At 54.3% G+C, this 11,136-nt stretch overlaps 1 protein-coding gene across 1 annotated transcript; it reads right to left on the bottom strand.

Annotated features, from left to right (window-relative positions):
* Window positions 1–330: 330 nt before the first annotated feature.
* On the bottom strand, window positions 331–5,930 carry SLC22A7 (solute carrier family 22 member 7). Its single transcript, XM_007193766.3, has 10 exons — window positions 5,508–5,930; window positions 4,762–4,865; window positions 4,473–4,627; window positions 4,180–4,348; window positions 3,232–3,355; window positions 2,796–2,905; window positions 2,088–2,302; window positions 1,769–1,877; window positions 835–1,041; window positions 331–426 (listed from the first exon to the last, which is right to left on the bottom strand). The coding sequence occupies exons 1-10, from the start codon at window positions 5,901–5,903 to the stop codon at window positions 372–374; spliced, it is 1,644 nt and encodes a 547-aa protein (XP_007193828.1). The 5' UTR covers window positions 5,904–5,930; the 3' UTR covers window positions 331–371.
* Window positions 5,931–11,136: the final 5,206 nt, after the last annotated feature.

Here is an 11,136-nt window from a genome sequence, read left to right as displayed (position 1 = left end):
AAGCCACATGCCCAAGGTCACCCAGAAATCAGTGACAAAGCTGGGACCAGAACCCAGGGCCAGACTCAGTGGCTTCCCATCCAGGGCTCATCCCACAGCTCCTCACTGTTGCCCTAACCCAAGGGGCACCTTTATTTACAGAATCCCCCCAGCCATGAGAGGGGTGCCAGAATTCTCAGCAGCCCACTGCATTCTGGGAAGTTGCTCTGTTGCTGGAGGCCAAATAGTCAAGGCTGGATGAGCACAGAGAGGGGGCAACTCCAGGCCTGGGCAGGGGGCTCACTGCCCCCAGCCCTGGTCAGAGGGCCTGCCCTTCTGTTCTCCCAGCCCCTGCTGCAGAACTTCCATGGAGGGCCTGCCCTTGATTCCATTCAGTCCTGGACCTGCTTCATGGGCATCTCTTCCTCCTGAGGGTTGGATGGGGCACTGAGGAGGAAGGAGTCATGAGCAATGATGGGGTTTATCCTCCCAGCCTACCACCCCAGCCTGCCCCATAGGGCTGGCCTAGGGCTCCCCCCAGCTCTTGATATACAAACACATGTACTCCCACAAGTGACTCCCACACATGCTTGACCCATCCCTGACATGTAGGCATACCTGAGTGTGTGTACACATCCTTTTCTTCCTGGACACACACACAGGTACGGACTCATGTACACTTCTATACACGCAGTTTACATACCTCAGGTCACACACCCACACACACTCGCATACATGCACCAGACACACATGTGCAGACATGTCTTCCTCTCTGAATCTTACCTAAGGTGTCAGGTACCTGAGCACCCATACCCACATGCATGTGCTCACACAGACACAGTCCTGTGCACACACCTCTTCCTCTCCACGTCTTGGATGGTCTCTGGTAGTTGTGCCTGCTTTGTCTCTGGTAGCAGGAGGGCAGTGCAGGCAGCCAGCAGGGCGATCCCCCCATAAGCGAGCTTGGGCAGTGACAGCCATACTCCGTCCAGCAAGGCTGCCAGTGGGGCCAAAGAGCCCCCCAGTCGGCCCACCAGTGCAGTCAGCCCCATCCCTGTCTGTCTGCTCAGAGAGAGAGGACGGAGGAGGGGGTTGGTGCTCACACCTACTTGCGGTCATGCCTCACGGGGCTCCCTTTCTGGGCTGGCAGGGCCTGGTGCCCCCTTCTCCCCAGACAGCTAAGAAAGCTGAGTCTTCTTTCAGGTGGTCTTCCCACCCACCTCCAGGCCAGGGGCCCCCAAGCCAGCACCCACCAGAGGATGGGCCCCCATTCTGATAGTACCGATCAGGTATTGCTGAAGGAAAAAAAAGTCATCAGAAAGAGGATGGGGAAAGGGTAGCGTGAAAGGAAGGGGTCAGCAGCTGGAACAGACCCTGCCATGTTAGAGGAGACACAAGGCTTTCTAAACATGCCCAGCTGCCTACCCATCTCCTCCCCACCTGTCAATAGCTACCTGAAAGGGCCAGGGCCTTATGTCCAGAGACAACCCCCAAGGGCAGTTCTGCTTGGGCTGTGTTGAGTAGGATCGGATGGACAGATGGGGCCTTTTGCGACTGTTTTCTTTTAAAGGAGGCCCAGAGAAGTTGTCTGACCTTGCTCAAGGTCACTTAGTAAAGAAGATTAAATGCCCCACCTTCTCCCAGACTTAGGCAAACAAACAGACAGCTCTGATTAGCTCTGTAAGGAATGGGCGACAGGGACTGGGGTGCAGTGTGTGTATGTAGGTGTGTTGGTAAGAGTTGTGACTAACAAGCCCTCCCTCCAGGTGGCTTGCCTGGGACCCCTCACCTGAGCACGGTAGGGTACAACTCCGACGTGAACAGGTAGGCAGTGGTGAAGGCAGCTTCCGAAAAACCTTTCCCCATCACCGCCAGGGCGGTGCTCCAGGACTTCACCTCTAGAGGAAAAGGGGTCCAGGCAGTGAGCAGGCCTTGCAGGAGAACCGAGGTTCTCCCAGGATAGGAGGTGGAGCCTCCGGAGAGGCCCGGACTTAACTGGCCTTGAGTCGGGGCTTCCGGGAAAGGGCGGGGGGGGGGGGGCGGGGGGGCGGTTCTCGGCCAGGAGGCGGGGCCTACGGGAATGGGCGGGGGCTTGGGGCGGGGCTCACCGGAGGACACCAGCAGCCTGAAGCCCAAGGCGAGGGCGGCGCCGAGCAGCGTTCCTGCCAGCGTGAGGCGGCGTCCAGCGTGGCGCACCGACAGGTAGACCAGCAGCTTGGAGGGCAGCTCCACGGCCCCGAAGAGCAGCTGCGTCTGGTACACGTTCAGCCCCAGTCCCGACACATCCAGGCTCACGCCATAATAGGAAAAGTTCACTCCAAACCTGAGGGGGGTCGCGATACCACTCAGGGGTCCTCCTTCGCGCCCCCTTGTCCTCTCTTCTCAGGAGCCTTGTCCTTTTAGAGGGACCGTCTCCCCCACCTTCGGATCCCGCTGCCCACGGTCTTCCGTGTCCCCATAATCCCTTCTGAGTGTGCAGCACATGCCAGTAGCCCAAGCACCTTTACCTAATCTTCACAGCAACCCTGTGAGATAGGAACTAATAGCGTCCGGTTGTACAGAAGAGGCACTGAGGCTCAGAGTGTTAATTGACCTGTCAAAGGGCTCACAGTAAGGAGGTGGCAGAGCCTGAATTTAACTCCATGTGTCTCTGATGCCTGCTCCATCCTGACCTCCCAGGGCCCCTTCCTCCCTAGAGGCGGATCCTCCTGCCATCTGCAGTTACAGTTTCACTTGTCCCTTGTCCTCTCACACTCAGCACCAGTGGAGTGTGCCCCTCCCCCACCCCACCAGGCCCAGGTCAGTCCCCTCCTCACCACACCACCATGCAGCACAATGAGATGTGTCGCAGCCTTGGTGTCCGGAACAGGTCTAGGTATGAGGGTCTTCGGACCACTCGCTCCGCAGCAGCCACTTTGCTCAGAGCCTGGTGAGGAAGGAGAAGAGTTTGTGACATCGGAGTTGGCTATGTGGCCTGAGCAAGCAAGGCACCTTGTTCTCCCTGGGTCTCCATCCTTCTCTTCTGCAGTAGTGGGGGAGGGGATGCACGTGCGAGCTGAGTAGGGTGGGCCCTGAGTCAAGGGTGTGGCCCACTAGGGCTAGTAGGACATCCTGAAGAGTTTGGAACACTCCACTGGGGGTCAGGAGCTTTTCTTGCACACAGAGTGGACCCCAGGAAGGGGACCCTTGACACAGGGCACACACACACACACACGTGTACTTGCATGCACTCACACATACATCCACTCTCACCTCCTGGCTCAGGCCGTCCTCACCCAGAGGCCGCCCATTGAGCCTGGCACAGCGGAGCAGGTACCTGTGGGCCTCTTCCACACGGCCCTGGGTCAGAAGCCAGCGTGCAGACTCAGGCACCCACCTGGGGGGGCAGGAGAAGGCCCTTCAGTCAGAGCACCCTAAGCCACATCTCCCTCCTGGGCACACCACAGGCTGTCAGCTTCCAGGCTCTTCCCCACACAGTCCCCTCAGCCTGGAATGTGTTCTCTTCCCAAGCCCTCCTCACCTGATGAACTATTATTCATCCCTTAAGGCCAAATTTCAAAGCCACCTCTTCCCACTCTTCCTTGCCCAGGCCTAGGTCCTCCACAGCCTGGGAGTCCCTTCTCTACTCAACTGAATTGGTCTTGCTCCCAAAACCTCAGCCCCCAGGACCAGCTACCCACTTCACCCACAGGTGACAGGAGGGCATAGGATGAAAGAGAGACAGACATACAGACATACCCACAGGGATCATCCAAAACCAGTTCATTTTGGGTAGGCAATGAAATGCCCATCTCACTCAGCCCCCCACCCTCCTGCTTGGACTCCCTACCCCTGTGCTGGCTTTGCCACCACCCCCACCCCTCCAGGGCGCCAGCCTGTCTGTGCTTGGCTCTGTCTCTTCTGTCACTCATGTGTTCCTCTCTATCTGTGCCTCTGAGTCTGCCTTTCTGTCCTGGTCTCTCACTGTCTCTCAGTGGTTCTGCCTGTCATTCCATCTCTATCTCTCTATATTTTGTTCCCCGTTTCTCTGCTTCACGTGCCTGGTGCTATCTTCTTTGTATTGATCTCTGTCTCTCTTTCTCTCTGTTGGTCACTGACAGTTTCTCTTCATCTCTCAGTCTGTCTTCGAATCTCAGCCTCTGATTAATTCTGTCTCTGGCCTCCTGTATCTCCCACTCCCCAGCTACCCCCAGGTCTCACCAGATGCTGAGGATGCCTGGGGCACAAGGCAGGGTGACAGCCAGCAGAAGCCATCGCCAGTCCCGTATCAGGTAGCCGACCAGTGCCAACAGCATCACACCCCCTGTCCAGAAGGTGCTGCTCAGGACACCTGCCACAGTACGGTGTCCCACGTCCAGCCACTCCAGCTCTGGACCCAGGGCGCGGTTGAAGACAGGAAGACAGTTAGCAAGGGCCAGATGGGCTCAGTCTCAACCCTTGACAACTGCCTCCCTGCAGTCTTCTAGGCCCTACCCGTCCTTTGCCTGCCTCACCCAGTGGCATCACGATGATGGTGAAGCCAGCCAGAGCCGTGCCAGTGAGGGTGCGAGTGATGGCAAACATGGTGTAGCTGACTGAGGCTGCAGATGCCAGGCCCAGCACCAGGGAACTCACATAGGCCACGAGCAGCAGACGGCGCCGCCCAAACCTGCACAGGGGTCATGCAGGGTCAGCGCCCTGTAGAAGGGAAGTCCCAAGACAGAGGTATACTAGGCCCATACCCCAGCTAGTGGAAAGGGTTCCCCACCCCACACCCTTATTGGCCCCCCTACCTCACCCCACCTGTCAGACAGGTATCCGAAGGCCACGGCCCCCACCAGCACACCGGCGAAGAAGAAGGTGGAAGTGGCTCTGTTCAGGCCTTTCTGCTCACACACCAGGTCCCACTGCAGGGACAGGCAGGGAGGGGCCTCCTATGGGCACAGGGCCCTCTCCAGCTGGTACCAATCCCTCTTCTCCTAGACCCCAGGTTCTTCTGAGGTCAACTGTGCCATCCTGGTACCTCCATGTCAGATAGCCCCCAACTATTCACCCCAGCTTGGGGGGTGGAAAACTTTGCCCCTCCCCAATTCTGCAGCCTCAGTGTCTTCCCATAGAAGGCCTTGACCGTGACAACAGGAGTTCTGCTCCTTCCCAGAGAGACTCTGCCCCCACCTGCACTCCTCTAGATGGATTATGCAAATCCTAGACCTGGGGCCCGGAAAAAAGGAAGAGAGAGGAATCCTCTATTGTTTCTCCACCTCTTACTACAGAAACACCCTTCTCAAATCTCTGCCCCAGCTCCCTAGAGCCATCTTAGCCCTCACCTGCCCTAATCACCTCGCAATTAATAATAGCAGCTCTCACATAGGGGCTTTACTACAAGCCAGGAACGAAGCTCAGTGCTTTGAATTTCTAGATCCCATCTACAGATTGGTAAACTGAGACTCTAAATGGTAAAATAATGTGTCTAATGCCCACATGGTAATCACCCAAGGCAATGGCAGGCCCATCCACTCGCATGTACCCCAACCTCCCAGCACGGGTACCTCGGTTGCAATGGTGGAGGAGAATTCCGAGTGGTCGTACTCCCAGCCCTGAGGGCAGGGCACTGTGGAGGGCTCACCCTCCAGCTGCTCCCCAGGGCTCTGCCCCCCTCCCCACAGCGTGGTGTTGGGGAGCGCCTGGAGATGGGTGAAGAGGAGGCAGGAGCTGAGCCTGCCATCAGGCTCCCGGGGCAGGTGGGCCTCCACCCACTCGTCCTGGTGACTGAAGTTGGCAGGGACTCCAGGCAGGGCACAGCGGTGGGCTGGCACAGCAGCCAGGAAGATGGGCAGGAGGAAGTGCATGGGCAGCAGCACACGGGGCAGGGCCAGCAGTGCCACGTTCCGCAGCTGGAAGGGCCCAAAGCCTCCCACCTTGTGTAGCAGCTCCTCGAATCCCATGCTGCCCACCCACCAACCTTCTCCAGCACGGACTCCCTCTGTAGTGCCCAGCCCAGCTCAAACTGCCCACCACTTGGACCCTTGGACTCTGGAGGCGGGAGTAGACTGACTGATGAGCAGAGAGCCTGCAGCCAGAATCCAGCCCTCGGGGGCTGGTCCAGGATTGGGCCCTCCCAGGCCACCTAGGTCTCCAGGGATCCCTGCCTGTCTGGCCCAGTGCCTGGGGGGAGGGGCTGCCATCCATTCAGAGGTCACTGACTCTGTGGCTCTGGGACTTACATATTGGTGCTCAAGGAACAAGTGGGGCAACCTTGGGCTCCCATGATGGGGTAGCTGGGTATGTAGGAGGTGAGGCCCTAGCCCCTTGGTCAGCAGAGCTTCCAAGGGTCCCTAAAAGGGGAGGTCCCCTGGAGCATAGTGCCAGCTCTCCCTGGATGCCCTTTGTCCTGTGAAGCCTTAGTTCAGTTTTGTCTATTTGTAGCCACAGCCTGACCAGCAGCTCAGGATGCAAGACTGACAGCCAGGCCCTAACCAGGTGAAGGGTTCTTCCTGCTGAGCCACATGGCCTCCCTGTACCCCTACCCGCAGCTTATGCCCTGGCCTGAGACACACCTGGAACCACACTGGACAGCCTGGCTGATCTGGGGGTCCGAGACCTATCACCCTCCCACTTCTTCACTCAGGGGCTCTTCCCACATACACAGTCCCTTCTGCCTGCCCTCTGCCCCTATTTCAGGAGCTTCCTAAATCACCCCGTGGTGTCTGGGGCGGGGGGGGTGGTAGGGAAGGAAAGGGTTTGCCAAGGTCCTGGCATAGTTGCCTGCAATGAATGCCTAAGACTCAGAATTTGTCTGACTCCCCACTCAGTTCTCATTCATGTCCCCCTGCCGCGAAAGCACAGGGAAAGCCAGCAATGTCAGATTTATTCTGATCTGATTCTCCAAACACCAGGTTGGCAAATAAGCTTCTAAAGAGCCCAAGCTACAAAAATATTTGAAAACCTCTTATTTAATCTAGCCCCCACTTTGAAGAGTTAAGAAAAACTGTTTGGGAGGCTGGGAACACGGCTTGCTGGGTTCACACAGTGACTCAGCAGCAGAGCTGGAGAGAGGACCAGGACCCCTGACTCTTGCCCGGGCCTTTGACCCAAGCTGCTGAGCTGGAGATGTTCCAGTCTGCCCTAGGCTGGGCTCCCTGAGAAAGCTCTGGGAAAAGAGCTAAATTGTTGACATGGTGTGTGTTAATGGTGATGCTAATAGGCTTGGGAGTGAGGGCAGTGATTTGGTGGTGGTGACAGGAGGTGATAATAGTAAAAGATATTGAGTCTCTAGTGCGACCTCAGCATTCTGTAAGGTACAAAGATGCCTCGGCCACAGTCCCTGTCCCCAGTGAGCGTGCAGTCTGGCGAGAGGATTAAAACAAGTGATACAACACCCCCTGCCTCCAGTCTCACCCCTCTCAACACACCCACCACAATGAACATTTTAAAACACAAATCTGACAGGGTAATGTCTCTGTTTAAAACCCTTCACCATGCTACTTCCCTGGAGGTCCAGTGATTAAGACTCCGCCTTCCAGTGAAGGGGGTGCGGGTTCAATCCCTGGTCAGGGAGCTAGGATACCACATGCCTCTCGGCCAAAAAAACAAAACATAAAACAGAAGCAATATTGTAACAAATTCAATAAAGACTTTTCAAATGGTCCACATCAAAAGCAAACAAACAAAAAACCCCTCAAGAGCTCCCTCTGCTGGAGGGTGAAAGTCCAGCTCCCTAGCTTGGCCATATGACCCTCCATATGACTCCTCTCCCCAAGCCTGTCTCTGACCCCTCCCCACCATGCCCAATACCCTCCAGTACCCTGGGTGCGGTCCTGAGGGCAGCCCTGGCCTCCCTCCTATTCACCTGGTGGATGCCCCAGCCACTCTGGAGACCAGCTCAAGAGTGAGAAACTCCTTCCCTCTTGCTCTCACCCATATGCGACCCCCACATTGTTGGTTCCTCCCTCATTTGATACTATGTAATCATTTCTATAAAAATATAAAATACCATAACTGTTTGTGGTTCCTGAGAGGTAAGTTTTGCAGCCATCTCATCACCATGGTCCCTCCAGCGACTCCACAGGGGAATACTCTGAGGTTTTTCCACAGCCAGAGAGAACAGCCAATGAGGCCAACCCTGGGCATTGGCTGTGGTGCCTTCGTTTTCACAGTGGAGGGTTCTCTCCTTCCTTAACATGAGACGTAGCTAATAGTCACCTCTCTCTCTTTGCATTGGCTTCTAGGCAACTCAGATCTAAATCTGAAGCCCCTTTCTACAGAGAGTAATTTGACATTAACTGTACCCCTGGCTTCATCTTATTCCCTGCCTCCACCCCATATGGCAGCTCTCCTCTCTGATGTCATCAAGGAATGGTGGTGACAATGACCATGATGTTTGGAGGCTGGAAAAGCAAGGACAAGCAAGGTAGGAAATGCCAGGAGTCTAACCAGAGTACTGATCAGCTCTGAATCACCAGTCAAGAGCTGGTTTTGATTAAATTTTTTTTTTTTTAATTTTTATAGCTACTTTATTTATTTATTTATTTATTTTTGGCTGTGTTGGGTCCTCGGTTCGTGCGAGGGCTTTCTCTGGTTACGGCAAGTGGGGGCCACTCTTCATCGCGGTGCGGGGACCGCTCTTCATCGCGGTGCGCGGGCCTCTCACTATCGCGGCCCCTCCCGCTGCAGGGCACAGGCTCCAGACACGCAGGCTCAGTAGTTGTGGCTCACGGGCCCAGCTGCTCCGTGGCATGTGGGATCCTCCCAGCCCAGGGCTCGAACCCGTGTCCCCTGCACCAGCAGGCAGATTCTCAACCACTGCGCCACCAAGGAAGCCCCTTGATTAAATTTTTAACCACCCCCATGCCCCTCCAACCTGGGAATCCAAACTTGGGCTCAGAGGCCAAGATAGAAGGAGACCCTCATTTATACCAGACTAGATGAGAAGGAGCCTTGTGCACTGGAAAAACAACAACTCCTTACTTGAAATTATGCTAGAACTGTTGGAGGGTTTGGGAAAGAATAAGTTCCTGGGGTAAACAATTCCCTATTTGGGATTGCCTGCAATAGAGACTTCTTACACTTTAGTGTTTCTTACTCTTTTGCCTCTCTCTCCACTGAGTGACCTCCCTATCTTACTTGGGGCTTCACTGACCATTAATCATTGCTACAATCCAGGTAATCATTTCCTACATTGATGATGGTGGTAATGACAGAATCCATTGTAGTGGGAAATATGGTGATGGGATGGATGGTATACCAGCGATGGAGGTGGGAATACTGATGGCAGAAATGATGGTGATTGGAATAGGGATGAAGGGTATGGGGCTAGGGATAGTGGTAATAGTGATGTGGTTATGAGGGCAGTGGTGGTGATGACGATTATGTGGTAGATGATACTGATGGTGGTGGTGGTGGTGGTGGTGGTGATGGTGAAAATGGTGGCGGTGCTCATGCTGAAGATATATAAGCTCCTGGAGAACAAGAATTTTGTCTCTCTTGTTAATCGTGTCATCAGAGCCTAGTGGTGGTGATGGTGATGGTGGTGGTGACTGCAGGTGATGGAGAAGGGTATCTGTGATTTGAGTGATAAGGGTGCTGGTAGTGGTGGGTAATAGAGTTAGAAGCAGGTAATGGAGATAGAGGTGGTGATTGTGGTAAAATTGATGGTGGTGGCAATGGGTGATGTTACACTGCTTTGGGCTTAATTGTACATGGGATGGAGAGGAATGCAGAAGATGCCACCTGGAACAGATGAAAATGGGCTTGTCTCATATTTCCCTCTGACTAATGGCCAAATTCCAATGACCATGCAGATTCTCCTCCCCCATCACCACATCACCATGGGCAAGACTAGGCTCCTGCATCGGCTGAGGACTTAGAAGTTCATCTTGACCACCCTTCAGTCTTGGCTTGGTCTCAGCTCTTATCCTGGCCTTGACTCCTGAGTAGCCAATGGGAAAATCTCAGCAGGCCCCAGTGTATGACGATCAGAGACATGACACCCTCCACATTCCCACTCTGGTCTCTTTTTTCCAGAGTGTCCCCCAAGGACCTCTCTTTACTAACAAAGGCCCCTCCAGTGTCCTGGGTCTTTTGGCCCCTATCAAGCCCCTGATTGAGGAACCTTGCTCAAGCCACTCATTTCTCTGTGCCGCTGTCCTCAGAGCTCTCTTGGCCCTAGAACAGAAAAGATAGTCTTTCTGAGGGAGTGGAGAGAAGGTCAGCGGGGGGCTGGGCAGGTCCTCACCTGTGGAGCCAAGCTGTGAGGGAAGTGAGTGTGCCTTGCAGGTCTCAGGCTCCTGGGGGAGGAGGGCGGGCAGGGGTTCTCTGTAACCCTCTAAAGCTGTCCTCCTTGGCATAGCCCACCCCTGCCACAGGCTTGGTCCTGCCCCCCCTCACTCCTCTCTCTACTCCCCGAATCACACCAGTGACCACCACACTGAACCACACATAGTCCTCACACCTCCACACCTTGCCCCCGCTGCTCTTTATGTGCCCAACTCCTGTTTCTCCTTCAAAATTCAGTCTAAGAGTCATATTCATTGGAGGGCCTTCCTACAAGTTTGCAGGCTGGCCTGGGAGGCCCTACCTGAGCCTCATGTATCAGCACACATAGAGCCTCGTGTAAAGTGAAAGTTAATTTACAGCCACCTCCTAGAGGGCACACTCTGCCTTGTCTCAGTTCCTGGATGGTGTCCCATGTCTGGCATAGCCTCTGGTACATGTGGGGCTCAGAATTAGTTGAACGAATGAATGATTGAAGGAAATCTAAACAACAATGAATGAATAGTCCTTGGCATTCTTTCATTCATTCATAATAATAAAAGAAATTAAAAAATAGAACAAGATATCATTTTTCATCTACTTGATTATTCTGGGGATTTCTCCTAGAATTAGACTCGTAGACGTAAGCAAGGATTGGAGCCAGGATGTTGATTTTGGCACTATTTGAAATAGTGAGAAGTTGGAAAGACTCTAATGAAAGCACAATGTGGAGCTGGTTAGATAGATGATAGAACATTCATGCCATGGACCATTACGTAGCCATTAAAAAGAACACGAGGATCCTGCTACGTTGCTGGTGGGAAAGTAAAATGGTATAGCCCTTGTGGAAAAGTTTGGTAATTCCTCAACCTATTAAACATAAAGTTACCATATGACCCAGCAATTCTACTTCTATATTCTACCTAT

The sequence above is a fragment of the Balaenoptera acutorostrata genome, chromosome 10 (assembly GCF_949987535.1).
Source record: "Balaenoptera acutorostrata chromosome 10, mBalAcu1.1, whole genome shotgun sequence".
Lineage (NCBI taxonomy): Eukaryota > Metazoa > Chordata > Mammalia > Artiodactyla > Balaenopteridae > Balaenoptera > Balaenoptera acutorostrata.
The sequence above is the reverse complement of the archived record's forward strand: the minus strand, read 5'-3'. Positions and strand labels throughout refer to the sequence as shown.

What these genes read in the sequence shown, in the direction of transcription:
- SLC22A7 (XM_007193766.3), bottom strand. Translation starts at nt 5,903, where the DNA reads ATGGGATTCGAGGAGCTGCTACACAAGGTGGGAGGCTTTGGGCCCTTC. An exon ending in CCTCCACCATTGCAACCGAG is followed by an intron (nt 4,866 to 5,507) that starts GTACCCGTGCTG and finishes CTGTCCCTGCAG; the next exon opens with TGGGACCTGGTGTGTGAGCA. An exon ending in CAGGCTGCTGGTGTCCTCCG is followed by an intron (nt 1,878 to 2,087) that starts GTGAGCCCCGCC and finishes CTTTTCCTCTAG; the next exon opens with AGGTGAAGTCCTGGAGCACC.